The following is an 18,008-nucleotide window of genomic DNA, read 5'->3' as shown; positions in this document are numbered from 1 at the left end:
AACAATAAAACTTAAAGTATGCAAATGTACGTATTTACTCAGTGGTAAACTCTAAGAAGACATTTAGCAGTACTAAAGCAATAACCATATGCATTTCTGTGAAACAACTGGTAGTTCCGAAATTCTTTGAGGATTTAAGGAAATTGAATTTGTGAAAAGCTGTGCTTTTGTAGCTTTGTGGAACAACTTGCAGTAACAGCAAATCTCGTGTAGGATTTCTCTACTAAACGAAATTTTAGATGCACTGCATGCAAATTAGTTTGTCACACCCAAAGTTGCCCAAAAAGTTGACAACACAACCTTATTCCAATTGTAACAAAGACGTCTTGTAACAAACAACTGAAACTGTAGCACAATCAAGTAGTGAAAAAGTGCTAATGATAATATTAATTAAATGATAAATGTAATAAAGGTGCTTTCGAGTCAGTAATCTATACTTATAATAAATCTGTAGAGAGGTCAATTCTGTACATGAAATATATTTTCAAAATAACTATCAGGGGGTGATTAGTGATCGATACTGATGCCAAAAATGCAATAAGTAAAATTTTTGTCTGTCTGTCTGTCTGTATGTTCCTTATAGAAACAAAAACTACTCGACGGATTTTAACGAAACTTGGTACAATTATTCTTCGTACTCCTGGGCAGGTTATAGTATACTTAGGAATTCCCACGGGAACGGGAATTAGCGGGAAAATCCTTTTGTATGAAAAGTCTAAACCACTTAAGTTAGACGCTTGAAATTTGGCATGCAGGTATCTTAGTAAACTTAAAGCTTAGTTACAACAGGATATTGCAAAATTCCCACGGGAACGGGAGTTAGCGGGAAAAAACATTTGTATGAAAAAATCTCAACCGCGTAAGATAGATGAAGGGGGTAAAACGGGATCCATGCGTACGAAGTCGCGGGCGGCCGCTAGTTGAGTATAAAACGTTTGTCTTTTAAGTCAAAGAATATTCAACTTGCGTTTGATTCGCTCGGACTCGGAGGTTACAATAATGGCAAGTTCCAAGTTGCTCAAGTTATGATAGTAACTCGTGGCTTTTGAGCCGACCTTATCGACTTCACCACTGTTACCGCCAGATGGCGCTAACATCTACAACTTTGAGCTCTAACCCATTGTTAAGTTTAATTGGAACTACGAGTAACTCTTTCTTTCAAGTTTTATCGTTGGTGATTTGAATTTACCTACATCTATTATTTTGCTGACCACCTAAAATTCTTCTTAGGACCTTATTTATGTAATGTTTTTATTGTGTTTTTAATAATGGAGGCTAATCAATCCTGAAAATTGTCAAAGATAGCATTCTATCAGTAACAAACTACTGTGTAACGGAAAATATTAATTTAACAAAGGTTAATATTTCTATGAAATGAAATGTTTGAATCAAAGTTAGGAACTTTGAGAAGAATTCATATCAGATTTGAGGTACAGTCAGGACTCGTTTGATTAAAATTGTTTGCCCGCAACTCACAGGGCGCGCTCCAGCAAAAACGATGAAAACGTCGAACGAGGCTTGATTACGAGATTACTTTGAACGGTAATTAGACGAGTATTAGTTAGTTAAACTTATTAGTTAGTAACTTTATAGATAACCGGTGTTTTTTGTATGGAGTTTGACAGATTTTTGACGTTTGTCAAAGTTAAATAAAGTAAGATGGTGTAACCCAGCCTTACTAATCTGTGGTTTTGCACTATACTTCTTACTCCAAATATTATTTCTTCTTAATTACGAGTACTGGGTGTAACTAGTTATAATACCGCTTAATCGGCGCGATTACGGTTGCGATATTTGATTTTTACGAAACGAAATGAAAAAATGTTTCCCAGAACAATCACCAAATAGTTGTAGACGCTTTAGATTTAGTAGAGGATTTAGGTTAATTTCCAAATAGGACACACATAGAGTGAACAATTTTTAGGGTTCCGTACCTCATAAGGAAAAAACGGAACCCTTATAGGATCACTTTGTTGTCCGTCCGTCCGTCTGTCAAGACCCTTTATCTCAAGAACGCGTGAACGTATCAAGCTGAAATTCACATGAAATACTCAGGTCTATTGTCCCTTTAAGCTGTGAAAATATCAAACTTCTAAGCCAAGCCAATCAAAAGATACAGCCGATTATGTCGATATTTTCAACAAATTTTCGACACTCGCAAAGGAATCAAAACCTACAGGATACTTCCCGTAAACTCAGAATCTTGAAATTTGGCATAAAGCATTGTCATATAATGCAAATATAGGAAAAATTGCGAAAATTTCATTTTTTTAGTTATATAATATAATAAAAATATTTTAATAAAATGAAACTTACTACCTTATTTCTCACGAACGAATAAAGGTATCAAATTGAAATTTATACCAAATACCTAGATCTATTGTCCCTTTAAGAAGTAAAAAAATCAAACTTCTAAGTTAACGCGATCAAAAGATACAGCAGTTTATACCGACACCTTAGACGAATTTCCGTCACACGCTAGGGAATCAAAACCTACAAGGTACTTCCTGTGAACTCAAAATCTTGAAATTCGGCACGAAGCAACGTTATACAGGGTGTTTCTTGTAAGGTGTCAAGCCGAAGGCAGGTGATAGGTGAGGACTAGACCTATCGATTTCACCCCCATGTATGTTTTACGATTTTTCATAGTTTAGAAGTTATCGTTAATTTTGTGATTTTTTCAAATTGTATGACCTAGTAGGCTTTAAATTTTTTTATCTTTTTTTTGGGTCGACTTTTCTCAAATTTCTTTTTTTTTACAGATTCCCTATTAATTGCAGATTTTTTAAAAAAATAATCAACTTCCTATCTTTGATGCAAGATACAACATTTTTGCTAGAAACATAAAAAATATGCTTTTAGCGGAATATTCTAAAATTTTCAACTTAAAAGTTAAAAAAAAAAAGAAATTCCATAAGTCCAAAATAATTTTAAAAATTGCGCAGTTTTCTGAACTTTCATAATAACACAAAAAAACATGTACTTAATATGCCATTATTTTCTGTAATCGCTCCACTCAAGTGGCTAGTTGGAGATTCCGTTACATGTTTTTGACTTTCTTAGGTCTAAGTAATGTTTGCAATCCCTTAAGTTTACGTTATTTAGAACACATTTAGAGACAATATCTGAAAAGAACATTTTTTATCCACAACGAGGAACCTCTTGCCCTTCATCTGGTATCAAAAAAAAATCAAAAAAATACCATAGGGAATATGAAAGTAAACCTGAATGTGCATTCAGGTCAACGGCGGACATTTTGAACATTTACTTTAAATTAAATCATTACACCCATTTTTGCTCTCTCTCTCTCACACACACACACACACACACACGCACGCACACACACACACACACACACACACACACACACACACACACACACACACACAAACTCTTTCCCTTTCTCTCACACTCTAATATGTAGGTATATCGAATTTAATCGTAAAGTAACAACCACCACTGTGGTCTAGTGGTAAGGCCACCTATTTAGGACAGCCAATTCCTCTGTGGTTTAGGATTCCGAGTGAAGCTCGCTGATCATCCATCAGTTTCCATCAGGTCAGATGAAGGGCAAGGGATTCCTCGTTGTGGATAAAAAAATGTTCTGTTCAGTTATTGTCTTTAAATGTGTTCTACGTAACGTAAACATAGAGAATTGCAAACATTAGTTAGTCCTAAGAAAGTCAAAAACATGTAACGGAATCTCCGACTTACCACTTTAGTAGAGCGATTACAGAAAATAATGGCCTATTAAGTACATGTTTTTTTGTGTTATTATGAAAGTTCAGAAAACTGTGCAGTTTTTAAAATTATTTTGGACCTATGTAAGTTCTTTTTTTTTTTTTCAAACTTTTAAGTTGAAAATTTTTGAATGTTCCGCTAAAAGCAATTTTTTTTTGTTTCTAGCAAAAATTTTGTATCTTGCATCAAAGATAGGACGGTGATTATTTTTTTCAAACATGTGCAATTAATAGGGAATCTGTCAAAAAAAATAAATCTGAGAAAAGCCAACCCGAAAAAAAGAAAAAAAAATTTAAAGCCTACTAGGTCATGAAATTTGAAAAAATCACAAAATTAACGATAACTTCTAAACTACGAAAAATCGTAGAACATACATAGGGGTGAAATCGATAGGTCTAGTCCTCACCTATCACCTGCCTTCGGCTTGACACCTTACAAGAAACACCCTGTATAGTACAGATAAAGGAAAAATTGCGAAAATGATAAATTTGAAGTTATATAAAATTTAAAATATTATTTTTGCTTACATGACATAAAATATTTTTTTAATAATTATAAACTTACTACCTACCCTTTTTCACATGAACGCGTAGAGATATTAAAGTTGAAATTCATATCAAACACTTCTTAAATCTAATTGCCTCTAAACTGTGAGAAATTCTAAATCAACGCAAAAATTCAAAACGCTGAGGTAGGTACCTACCTATAATGCAAATATAGGAAAAATAAATAAATAAAAAATAATCATACCGCATATTTTGAAATTCGCCACTACTCGCAACGGAATCAAGTAAGTAATTTGATTTAATACTTACGTCATAAATTGTAAACCGCTACGTTTGTACGGCGGAACCCTCGGTGTGCGAGCCCGACTCGCACTTGGCCGGTTTTTAAGCTTAGGATAATTCATTGCAGGCTTAAATTAAATGTCGATTGTTGTAAAAGAAAGATGATTACGTGCTTGGCTGGCATATCATTGTTACTGATTTTAATAAGCTATGATAATAATATGGTGCTTGCACAATGGACATGGCGCACAATTTTTGTTGAAGATGCAAAAAAAAACTACAAAAAATTAGAATGAATACTGTATTTTTACTTTTTCGATATCTTTAAAAATGACTGAAATATTCAAGCTCAAAGTGCGCTCTTCCGCTCGGAGCGATTTTCCGCGCGGATTTTGAAAATGTGACGTAGTAACATGAAAAGCAGCATGCAAGATATTATCTGTGTACAATGGTTAGAATGGTTAGTAGGGGAGCCGAAGCGGGGATTTCGGGACTTGGCAGACTAACATACAAGGAAATACTTTGTACCTGGTTGAGTAGGTACCTCTAAGTATGAATTTTTGATATAAAACGGCATTAGTTCTTATGCCTCTCACCCAAAAAATACCTCAATTAAGCCCAAATTTGAGACATGCAGTCAAACCTTGAGTGACGACGGAAACTAGCCTAGATGGAGGACATATGAAATTGAACTTCTGCTTCTTCGTTGATAAAGACTAATCATTTACCATACCTTATCATTTTGTATTTCATTTTCAAGTAACTTTTTAAACAAAACGTGGGATTTTTTAAAATCTCAGGTCTTTTGAACGCACATCTGAACGATGTCTGGTTTTAATTTCATCCTGTTTCTGCTGTAGACTACCTCCAGGGTAAACAGTTATAAAGCATGGGATTCTTTGGATTCTCGCCTTCACTGCTTTTAACGCTACTACTACTAGGTCTCCCTATCCGTGAGATGGCAACTACCTATTGTTCACGCAGAACTAATTAAAGAAATACATTATTTAGTTTCGAGAATGTATTGTACTTTAGACAATAATATTACATTGAAATTGGAGTTAACGTGCCGGCCGGCACGTCAAGCCGGTTCGGTGGCTGATAGGCGAGAGGGGGATACAGTGAATGGAAGAGTGAACGCGCGCGCGGACCGAATGAGATCGACCGATAGTGATGTGTAGCTGTCTGTCATAGACAATTTTTCAGCGCGACTAAAATATGCTTTGGCGCGTAGCCGCACCAATGCAGCGTGACAAACAACTGCAGTTCGGACTTCATTATGTGTCCACTACACATACAATAAAATTCGAACTATCGCACATTTTTCTTTCTAATTCTAATTCAGTAAAAAATGTTTTTGAGACCTTCATTCATAATTCAAAAGTTATTATCATATGACAGAACTTATGACCAGACTATGTACATTGAATAAAATATTTTTCTTTTTATCATCAAGCTTAGCAGTCTAATAAGTTACTATGACACTCGAGTTAATCCACATTCAGCACCATAGCCTCCCCTTCTACAAGGCCCTCTACAAATGTCAAAACGTCACTTAACCCTTTTAGCACCAGTTCTTTTGTTTTTGAGAAGATGTACCCAAATATTTATATCAATTTAATTATAGTCCAGTCGTTTGGTACAAATTAACGTGGTTACCTGGAAAGTGTTCCGGGAGTTTTGAAAATTGGTGATTAAAATAGATTTCGCTATGCTCTCTGTTAGTCTGTTAGTTAAGTGTGATTGCCGCGCTCGTTGCGAAATTGGAAAAATGCTGCCTTAGAGAAGATTTTTGATAGTTACATTCTTTCCTATTTCGTCGTTACAGCCAAATGACGTTCACTGCTGGACAAAGGCGAGAGAGGCCTTTGGGTTTTCCATAGGTTTTTCATAATGAACAGTCCTGCGCTGCCCGCATTCAGGTTATTCCAGCGACCTTTACCAGATCTTCGGTCCACCTAGTAGGAGGCCTGCCCACGCTACGTCTTCCAGCCCGTGATCGCCACTCAAGAAATTTTCTGCCCCAATGGCCATCGTCTCTACGAGCTATGTGTCCCGCCCACTGCCACTTGATTTTAGCAATTCTGCGTGCTATGTCGGTCACTTTGGTTCTCCTGCGGATCTCCTCATTTCTGATTCGATCACGCAGGGAAACCCCGATCATAGCCCGCTCCATTACCCTTTGGGTGACCTTGAGCCTTCTTATGAGGCCCATAGTAAGCGACCACGTTTCAGAACCTTAAACTTTCCTATTTATTTCACGACTAGCTTTTGCCTGCGGCTTCACCCGCGTGAAATTTAATGTCATAGATCGGCATAAATTATAGCCTATATTATGCTAATCTGGGTTACAAATAATAATATTGTACAGTTTCAACAAAATCCGTTGAGTACTTTTTGCGTGAAAGAGTAACAAACCTGGTACACAGGAATCTTCCTAGTTCAGGTATCAACCCACCAACATTCTTACTTTTTGTTTTTCCTGATTGTTTGTTATCATAATATTATCTGTTATGTTGGTGAGAAATAAACATTACTTTACTTTATTTTAAACTTCCAGACATCCAAACTTTCGCATTTATAATATTAGTAGGATACAATTATGTAATGTAGAAACAAACAAGACAAAAAAAAAGTATACTTCAGGTACATTAATTTGACTGTTTCACAACTTACATAACATGAAATTTATCACATTTATCAAAGCTTCTTAGCTTGTCTATGTCCCAAAAATTATAAAAAGTAGTTGTCAAAAACCTTTTTTAAGGCGGATTTTTTTCAATAAAGCGGGCGCGCGCGCGGCTATAAACGAGGTCACAAAATTCGGAAAGAACAGCGAAATCTATTTCATCATCATCATCATCATCATTTCAGCCACAGGACGTCCACTGCTGAACATAGGCCTCCCCCAATGCTTTCCATGTTGATCGATTGGTAGCGGCCTGCGTCCAGCGCTTCCCTGCTACCTTTACGATGTCGTCGGTCCACCTTGTAGGTGGACGTCCCACGCTGCGTTTTCCGGTACGCGGCCTCCATTCCAGAACCTTTCTGCCCCATCGGCCGTCAGTTCTGCGTACTATGTGCCCTGCCCATTGCCACTTCAGCTTGCTAATACGTCTATTTATTCACCAATTTTCAAAAATTCCGGAAAACTTTCCAAGTAAAATTAACAATTTACTCGTTATTGAGCACAAAGACACAAACTTGGTTATTTTTCCAGAAAATGTATATTTAAGTGCATAAATGTAAAAATGGCTTCATAGTGCACAAAATTGGCAATAGGTGGCATAATAATGGTTACTTTTTAGCGCCTAGTTTGAAATGTGATTGAACGATGACAACTAACAACAGTTGTCAGTTAGGTAAAATTTTATTTTAGTTGGAAAAAGACAAAAAGTGGTAAATGGGTTAACGTGCGGGGGCTGCAAAATCATGTTGTGACGTCACGCGCGAATATTGGAAATTTTTGAAAATTTTAAAAAGTCCGTAAACTTCTCGAGGTTCTATCTTCGGTAATACTGGATGGATTGAGGTGAAATAAAAACTAGTGTAATGTGTGTGATCTAAACTTTAAATTAAGTCATAATTTAACTTAATATTACAACTTATGCGTGTTGTCCATTCCCTTTCTGACATTCAACTATCCCAGACGCCTCAATCTCCACAAGCAGATTATGCGCCCCAATAACGTAGGATGCCCGCGTATCTTCATTACTTACTCCGTGATGGCGCATCGCTAAGGGTATGAGGGCTGTTGGCTGCTAACAACTCAATTACTCGGCGGTAACTCAGTCTTCATCAAATTGGATAGTCCAATAATAGTGAATAGTCACTTGCTCCAAAATTAGCGAGGTTCTTTGAAATGTATCCATTTGCAGTTTGCATTAATTAAACATCTGTAGCACACTGACCTTATGATGAACTATAGTTGTCCTAAAACAAAATACGAAAAGTACCAACCCCTTAACTAAAATGTCCCTAGCATTTTGTCAACAATTAATGTTCATTTAGATTCATTGTAATCCGAATCAACGTAACTAAAATGTAATTCTCAAGTATTAATCAATCTAGGCTTGGGTATCGAATTTCAATGCTTTTAATAACCTGTTACTAACATTTAAGTATTTTAATTTTACGTTATTCAGTACCTAGAGTTGACGAACTAATGAATGCATTTCCACGCTCTAAGGTGGTTTAACAGCTGAATTAGTATTGAGATTGGTTTTGGTGCATACAAAAACGTAATTTTTATCTCATATGTAAATGATACGGGTTTTGACCTTGGACCAAACGAATGTTTGCATTTCCTCACACATCGGCTTAGCCTTAACCATTTCAGCAAATGAATCCGGTAAAGGCAGTGTGAAATGATCCAAGCATAAAAATATTTGCGATCACAATGTTTGCTGAACATAAATTGTAATAAGCATGTCTGTCGTTTGTGTGCTTAAATGCTATTTTTATCATTTCACGCTAACTTTATGATAATGAGATATGTAGATACACAGGATAATCTACATACGAATAAAAATCTGTATCATCATCATCATAATAAGTTGTGTGAAAACCTGATACTTAAAATACATAGAATAAGAATATCTTTATTTGCTTCAAACATGTTATAAGGATTGGTTTTTACAATGTGCTCATGTTTAGCCTTAAATAACATGCAAATCATTAAAATTTTAAATCATTTACAATACAATTATTATGATAATTTAAGAATCTTGCACAAGACTACAATATTCACACACGGAATGTTTAAAAGTATTTTTTTATGTATCCAAAATGAATGTAACTGGACAGTTTTCCATCTATTCACATTTCAAAACATTTTTGTAGCTGATTCGTGTTCATAATAATATCAAGAAAGCTCTCCTCGCTATAATAAAATGCTAGTGAAAAGTATGGAGCAATCCCAGAGCGTTTCCCATACTGAAAACCTTTTCCGGTAATTAAATGTGTCGGTATCTATATTAATAATAATGTTTTATTTTATCGCAGCGACACTGCGATGCTTTTAGCTACGTAATAATTTTGGTTTCAAAAATATCATATAGATTAATTAGTATACATAGTCGTTTATGAGAATCAGTTAAGGTAGTTCATGTTCATGTAACAATGCTTACCACACGTAAGCAGTAGCGTAAGTCCTAGCAGTATACAAAATTTAAATGTATTACATATTCGGTTATTACATACATTGTTAAATATTACACGCCTTTTTTGCACGTTTGTGTAACTGAAACAAAGCAAATCTCAGACACAAAACGGATTTTTTGTGAAGTTTTAGATGTTTTTAATTGTCTGATTTAAATTGGAATTGGCTATCGACTTTACTGCCCACGTCATACCATTTGTTTTTTGTATTTACGGTTAAGTTCTTATTAGTGATTTCAAGATAATAACGATTACAAAATCGTGACCTAAACCTTGTTTGTTATCATAAGTATACAGTGTGAGTCACGTTAAAGTGTACATATGAAAATAGATGAAACTAGACTTATTTTTATCGACAAAAAAGAGGTCAAAAATTTTTTGAGATTTTTTTTTAATTTTTTATAGAATTTATTTTCTTCCAATTACTTATTGTAAAGAAAACGTAATAACTTTTAAACTAAGCGGTATATCCTGATAAAATAAAAACAGTTATAATGCTAAATAACAGGCAATACTAAAAAATACATAAAAATACACAAAAAAGGCCAACAAATAATAAAAAATGATACTTTTTGAAAAAAATCTGCTTTTAAATTCGTGTTTTTTTTGGTTATTTGATAAATTTCTCCAAAAAATGCCCCTATAACCGGTGGTTTTTATTACTTTGTATTATTCTCTATCGTATTATCTTTGTAAAACCAAAAATCGCATGTCTCTATCCCTATCACAACATTTGCTATGATCGTTTGAACAAAAGCCTGCCACAACATTATTCTCCGCTACAGGTAGAGACAACTTTAATTTTAACTAAAATGCTTATTTTACTTCGAAATATTTTGTTTTTATTTGAAATCTAACTTGTCTTTATCAAAATTACAAATCTAGAGCTATTTTCAGTTTCGTTGTTAACGAAGCGTTGAATGGCGCGCCCGGAGAGGCTTAGTTCAAACGATCATTGCAAACGTTGTGATAGGGATAGAGACATGCGATTTTTGGTTTTACGAAGGTAATACGATAGAGAATAATACAAAGTAATAAAAACCACCGGTTATAGGGGCATTTTTTGGAGAAATTTATCAAATAACCAAAAAAACACGAATTTAAAAGCAGATTTTTTTTTTAAATTATCATTTTTTATTATTTGTTGGCCTTTTTTGTGTATTTTATGTATTTTTTTAGTATCGCTTGTTATTTAACATTATTACTGTTTTTATTTTATCAGGATATACCGCTTAGTTTAAAAGTTATTACGTTTTCTTTACAATAAGTAATTGGAAGAAAAAAAATTCTATAAAAAATTTAAAAAAAATCTCCAAAAATTTTTGACCTCTTTTTTGTCGATAAAAATAGGTCTAGTTTCATCTATTTTCATATGTACACTTTAACGTGACTCACACTGTATAGACATTATCATACTTATAATAATCAATAAATTGACATTTCCACGTCCTATTGAGGATTTAAGTATTACATATTATCTCTAATAGGAAGTCTAGATGTAAAGCAAGGCTATCGTGTGATCCTTCAAATGAAATTCTTTCGTTTCAGCCATTTACTTTTGTCGTAAAAACTATCTTATTGTTTAAACTTAACAAAATGGATGGATGAAGGTGGAAATTGAAACCTTTCGCTTGCCGAGCGACTGCTATAGCAGTTAAGCTACGGAGACATTGCGTTGGGTTGTTAATAAATTCCCAGTTCTCCTCAGTGGGGGCGATCATGGAGAGGCAACTGAGAATAACCCTTTTCAAGTGTAGCCTACATCAGCGGTTCCCGAATGGTGGTCCGCGGAACCCTGGGGTTCCGTGGAAAGGCCGCAAGGGTTCCGTAAAAAATATTATCCCACGTTTCGTGACCGACGTTGTTCGCGCGCACCGACTTGTTTACGGACAAGGGAGGGGCAGGGCGTGCGGGCGGAGTAGTACGGGGGTTCCGCTAGGAAAAGTATAATCAATTAGGGTTCCTTGGCAAAGAAAAATTGGGAAACCCTGGCCTACATATTACGCTGTGAGCTAGAAAGGTCGATGGTTCAATGCTCACCTAAGGCAATAGATTTCGAAAAAAAAATATTTTAGATGCAACTCTTTTAACAACTATCTCGTTTGTCCCCAGGGTCTCCGGGTGACCACCATCATCGGTTCCCTCGGCACGTGCCTGGGGGCATGGCTGAAGGTGTTCTCGGTGCCGCAGGACATGTTCTGGCTGGGCTTCACGGGGCAGACCGTGGTGGCCATGTCACAAGTGTTCATCCTCAACGTGCCACCGCGGCTGGCGGCTGTGTGGTTCGGAGCTGACCAGGTCTCCTCGGCGTGCAGCATTGGTGTTTTTGGGAACCAGGTGCGTGTTGTTTGTGAATGAACTACTCATAGCATTAGAGCGCTCGTCATAACACCCTTAGATACTCGTACTCTAAGCATAGGCCGCTCGTCATAGCACCCTTTTAAGTCCTCGTACTCGTAGGACGTAGGCGCTCGTCATAGCATCCTTTTTGCGTCCGTCCAGAAAGTTTGTAAAACAAACTGAGGTTTTTTGTTGCGGGAAACTTCGGCGCTGACCAGGTGTCTTGGCTGGCAGCATTCGCGTGTTTTGGAACCAGATACGTGTCATTTGCTCTTAAACGTGTAATAAAGAAGTATTAGAGCGCCCGTCATAGCACCCTTGCTGAAAATTCGTAAAACAAATTGCAATTTTCTTCAATGAGCTGTCATATGGTTCGGCGTTGACCAAGTCTCATTGGCGTGCAGCATGTGCGCTCGTCATTGCCCCTTTGCACCTTTTCACAAAGTTTGTAGAACGGACTGCGACTTTTTGCATCGCGGTGATGCATGGAGTTTTATCTGATAAGTTGAACGTCACAAAATACTTTCTTACACTTAGGTACTCGTATAAATGACCAGCCGTTAAAATTTAATTGGAATGTAAACTTTACCTTGCTAGATGATGCTAATTGCGTCTTGAGTCTTGGTGCGGCTATGTAAGATATGTCATTATGTGCATTTATCACAGAAGTATGTCGTTTAAGTAGGTACTTATATGTCTCTCAAAACGATATTTTCCTCTACCGGTTAGGTTGTTTTCAAGGTGAGAGCTTCTGTATAAGGATACTGATGTTATGTTAAAAATTACGTATGTAATATCAGAGCGATAAAAAAAGAATAAGTAAAACGAAAACCGCGTGAAGCTGATGTTTCTTTGTTTTTCTCAGCTCGACTTTTTTTCGCCAGTCTCATTAAGCAGCTTCGAAATTGTTTCTACTCCTGCGATTAGCAAACTTCAGGGCACTGCGTCAACCAATCAAAGGGAAGTTGGCTAATGAGTGCCCCCTGAAGTGCCGATGGGGCGATAATGGAATTTTTAATGGAGCATCGCGGGATAAGGGCATCGGAGCCAGTTGTAGGGTCACCAAAGATCTTATTTAGTTCTGATTTCTAGCGCGTTCCAGAATAATTTCAAGTTAATTAACTGGATTCTGTATTTTTGGATCCATTTGTCCCTGTCGTTCAAGCCAACATCTTGCTCTAAGTGAAAGGAATGGAGAATAATGCCCGTTTTCACCGTCAATCCCTAATTTTTAAGTGACCCCTATGGTAACAAATAACAGGAATTTTGTTTCTATGTAAACACTTAGGGTCACTTAAAAATTAGGGATTGATGGTGAAAACGGGCATAAGTCAGGTACATAATTGAAGATCCCCACTTAACTGAACATTAAACCAATGTTCAGTCTAGTCAAGGTGTAGTAAAATACTCCAATGCCTTATTTTAACGGTTCATATCGTAAGATAAGCGAATAAATAAAGTATTTAAGTACCTTGCTCGGCCTTAGTCAAGAGCTAACGACCTAGGATCCGGTTAGTGTGGGAAGGTGAAGTTGGAAATATCCAAAATAAGGAAAAAGATACCTAAATAGTATCTTTTGACTTTCTATTTTACCCAAATGCTCAGATTATACAATGATATTACATAATATTTAGTAATCTCTATAAAATCTAGTCTAGAGATATTTTTCTAGAATGCAATTATTGAGAGCTAAATATTCTCCCACAGAATGAGAGCCCTGGGAGCTCTGGGAGAACATAAGTTCTGGGCTCTACCCTGGAACAAAACACACTACTTACATATTCAGATTTTTAAATTTTAAACTAAATAAACAATCTTTCTTTTTATCAGTTAGCCTGTAAAACTCATGGTTACCCTATCAACAGGCTACTCGCCTGCCTTTGTCCCGTTTTAAGCGCCACTAATGAACCAACTCGACTCGAGTAAACTTCGGGAACGATGACGTCATCGATCGTCAACCTGTGCCGTTCGTGAACATAAAATTTCTTAACAATGTAGTCGATGGAAAACCTTACACCTCTTGTACAGTCAGTGCCAAATAGCCTAAAAGTTCGCAACACGTCTTTGTTACAATTGGATTAAGGTTTTGTTGCCAAATTTTTCACGAAATATTTGCCGCTGACTATAATAAAAGAAATTTTCAAAAACAAAAGACGTACAAATGTTTGTAATGAAATGCAATCCCAAACTTAGTTTTCATTCGAAATAACCGCCAGAGGCATTAAAACCAAGACCGCAATTTTTAACCAGCATCTACAAATGCCTCATGTCTGCCATCAGCCCCAATTACGGGAAAATATAACTGATATTATTTACTCGGATACTTAAAGCTGGCTGCTCCTCCGTGATAAGGGCGAGCCGTTGAGTTATGGACCTTAAGACGGTAAAAATAGAGTCGCAAGCAGTTTTCCGTCTCGTGATGATGCAGACAAATTTTCAGCTTCCGAGCGCAAGCGGACGAGGTCTTTTGCTAGATTTTATAAAATTTCTTGGAGCTATTAGACTTTATGATGGGATCTAAAATAAAAACGTTTTTCAACGGATTTTATAGATAGATCAATTTAATTTTAATATTTGATATCAAACTCATTATTTTTAAATTAAGTGATGTTGTTACCTTGGTTCTTCAATTAAATATCCTTAGGGTATAGTTAATTTTTCATTCGTTTTTATGAAGAAAGTAATTTTATTTCATTTCCGATTCAATTTTCCCACAGTTATCATCATAATTTATAACAAATCGTAACTTTATTCATTGAGTCCCTATCGCACAAATGTCTCTCACACACACATTTGTATGATATTGTCGGGCCGTGTATAAGTTTATTGGGCCTTACCTCTGGAAACCCCTATTTCCTTTATTATTTGGGATTCGGATACATAAAAATGCAATAAAATCACGACTAAAGAAATCGCAAGCAGAAAATGTTATGAAATTCGCTTACCTATTCCAGTTACTTGATGGAATTTCTTTCTTGTTAGTGTAATTCCCTTTCGACTTTTGGGACGCCCTTAGAAGAATATTTCGAAGGCTAATATAGCGTGGAAAATTAAATAATTGAGTTTCAGATATGAAAGTAAAATGAGATTTCATGCATACCTGATCGAATTATCTTAGAAAGAGCCTATTATTCTAATGAACGCGCTCCCTTTCCAGCTCACTGAAGGAAAATTGAGTGGCTCTGAAAGAATACTTTATTTACATTTAGGTACGCACAATGTATGAATCGTCTATTATAATAAACTGCTAAATATGTAAATACTTAACTGTAGTCAATGATTCTACCTCATTTAGTTCTTTTTAACATAAAAAAATCATTAATATCTCTCTACAAAAAGTAACTCAGTGTTGAGCTGTCTTCAAGATTACATTGTTAGTTGTAGAGGGCTAGAAGAGTCACTCCAATTCGCGGCCTACAAAGTTTATTTTCTGCCACCAACAACAAGACCATTTGCTTTGTGAAGATTTGAACGGCTCTCACAGAAACTATGGCACATAATATAATTTTTGTTTCTTAGTTCGATCTAATTCACATAAGTGGTCATGCACACGCGTGTGTCTCTTGCGTCCATTACTAAAATGATCTTCAATCTTTAGACTAACTAATATTAGGTAGGCCAGCGTGTCTGGGGGGGTCTGCCAGTGTACCGGCAGACCCCCTCTTTAGCGCGGGAGGCCCGGCAAAGGCTGGGCCATGCGTCGGCACGGCGTGGTCTGAATCTGTAGGACTCCACGTCGTGCCAGTAAAACGCAGAGGGTGCACCGCAGGTTTTTAGTGGGTATACTTGTCGGGTGACAGCCGCTATTGCTGCCACCCGACAAGGGAGTCCCACATAACCCGTCGCTTCCCCCGAGGCGGCGAGTATACGCAAAGTATTTTCCTGCACAAAAAAAAAAAAAAAAAAAAAGGTTGCCAGCGTGGTGAGTGTAGGCCTTCATTTGTGTCTGTACCATATTAAGAGGGTGCAGTGGAGAGAAGTCATAATGACATTGACATATTTTACATTAACTGACGTCTCTGAATGCCACAGTTAAGCGGTGAGTACAAAGCAGTAGGCGAACATGACTGTAGGTAGTAATAGCTAGGAGTAGTGTGATTGCGCCACTCGGAAGCGTTTATCAGAGTAAATACTCTACTCTGCGTTTATCCTATCAGGAGTGAGGGGTCCGCGCCGCCATGTTCGTCTGGCAAATAACGTGCAATTGTAGGCCCGCATTCTGAAACTACGACCAAACACTGATTTTAACGCCCATATTCACAAACATTACTATGAGGTCTCACAGTGCGCGTGGACGCACAGAGTGACACGTGAACCAATCACAGAGCTCTATTCAACACTGTGCGTTCGATTTTCTGCTCCACTTAAGCAAGCATCGTTTGTGAATACGGGCGTAACTCATTAGATTCAAGTCTGAAGTTTGTGAATGTTTGATTGAATTTCAGATACCTAATAGTAGAACAGTCAGATTACAACTGTTCATGAGTGTGGAGCCATACCTACTCAACGTCGTTCTAGAGTACCTACAAGCTTGAATCAGTGTGCTTACCATGAGTTTACGTTAGGTGTGCTCGCTAGCGACTGCGTAAAAAAATGACATTAAAATTGTATGACATATTGTGCAGCGCCCCTAGCGGCTACTTTCAAGAAATAAAATCTTCATAGAGATTTTTGACGTAGGTACTCGCTAGCGAGCACACCTAACGTAAACTCATGGTAGGTACACAGACAGCTAATGTTCGATAGTAGTCATTTCTTACAATAAAGTGATACAGATGGTTAGATTTTAGGTCATTTTATGAAAGGCATAGAGTACCTAAGTACCTACCTACTTATTTTAGTTTTTACAAACTAGTTATAAAAACTCATCAAAATAATTGGACAAGCGAAGCCGCGTTGTAATCCTTGTTAACATTAATTGTTCCAATCCACTAATGAACAATAGATTAATAAAGAATTGCCAGATATCGGAAATCATACAATGCTGAGGTAGTATTGTAAATCTTTACCAATCTGATAAGGAAATAACAAAAAAGGCCGGTCACCTCGGAAGGCTACAAGGTAAAGGTAGAGGCTAACATTGCAAGCGATAATTATCCTTAATTGCACAAGTGACATCCCCATGTTCACTATTAAGATAATAATTGCTTACATCTAGCGATTGCTCTGCTAATTACTAAAGTAACACCTACTTATTATCTCTCCTTCCGATCAGGATAAAGTTTTGATTAATTCCAACAGAACGGGGCGTAGAGACTAATAAAATAGTTAATTTTACTAATTAATTAATTTTACGTACAAGCTGACCCCTCTAATATTTCTGATGCAGTCTCGCAGCTAAATTCAGACCTTCGCAGTATTGCAGACTGGTCGGGTAGGTTCGGAGTAAGGGTCAATCCTGGCAAGTGTCAGGCGATAGTGCTGGGGGGCTCTAGGCAACTGGCTAAAATGGATCTGGGATCGGCTCCTAGTGTTGTCTTTGACGGAGTTGTTGTTAACTATTCTCCGTGTGTGAAAAATCTTGGACTCGTCATTGATAGCACTCTGAGTTGGTCTCAGCATGTCAAGGAAACCAGCAGAAAGGTGATTGATACACTGCGCGCACTGTACCGCTTCAAAAACTTTCTACCCTCCTGCACAAAGACCTTGCTTGTGCGGTCCCTGATCCTGCCTATCATTGATTATGATGACATATGTTGTACGGACATCTCACAGGAACTCCTGAACAAGTTGGACCGCCTCCTGAACAACTGCATCAGATTTATTTTCGGCCTCCGCAAGTTTGACCACATCTCGTCTTTTCGCTCACAGCTTGGATGGCTTCCCATTAGACAGCGTAGAAACATTCGTTCTCTCTGTATGCTTCACTCGATTCTCTTCAATCCTGACTCTCCACCTTATCTAAAAGAGAGGTTCCAGTACCTTCATTCTACTCACAACAGAAATCTTCGCTCTAGTCAGACTCTTCAGCTTGTCACC

General features: G+C 37.0%; 2 protein-coding genes across 3 annotated transcripts in view; one reads left to right on the top strand and one right to left on the bottom strand.

The window, feature by feature from the left end:
• Window positions 1-18,008, bottom strand: part of LOC135078003 (14 kDa phosphohistidine phosphatase-like) — a 516,815-nt gene that overhangs the window by 362,842 nt on the left and 135,965 nt on the right. The gene's annotated exons all lie outside the window — the stretch shown is intronic.
• LOC135076605 (uncharacterized MFS-type transporter C09D4.1) overlaps window positions 1-18,008 on the top strand; it is a 66,894-nt gene that overhangs the window by 39,080 nt on the left and 9,806 nt on the right. For both annotated transcript variants that reach the window (XM_063971062.1, XM_063971122.1), the window contains exon 2: window positions 11,802-12,026. In XM_063971062.1, the coding sequence (XP_063827132.1) occupies window positions 11,802-12,026 (225 nt within the window). The remainder of the gene's footprint in view (window positions 1-11,801; window positions 12,027-18,008) is intronic.

The sequence above is a fragment of the Ostrinia nubilalis genome, chromosome 1, assembly GCF_963855985.1.
Source record: "Ostrinia nubilalis chromosome 1, ilOstNubi1.1, whole genome shotgun sequence".
Taxonomy (NCBI): Eukaryota; Metazoa; Arthropoda; class Insecta; order Lepidoptera; family Crambidae; genus Ostrinia; species Ostrinia nubilalis.
The sequence above is the reverse complement of the archived record's forward strand: the minus strand, read 5'-3'. Positions and strand labels throughout refer to the sequence as shown.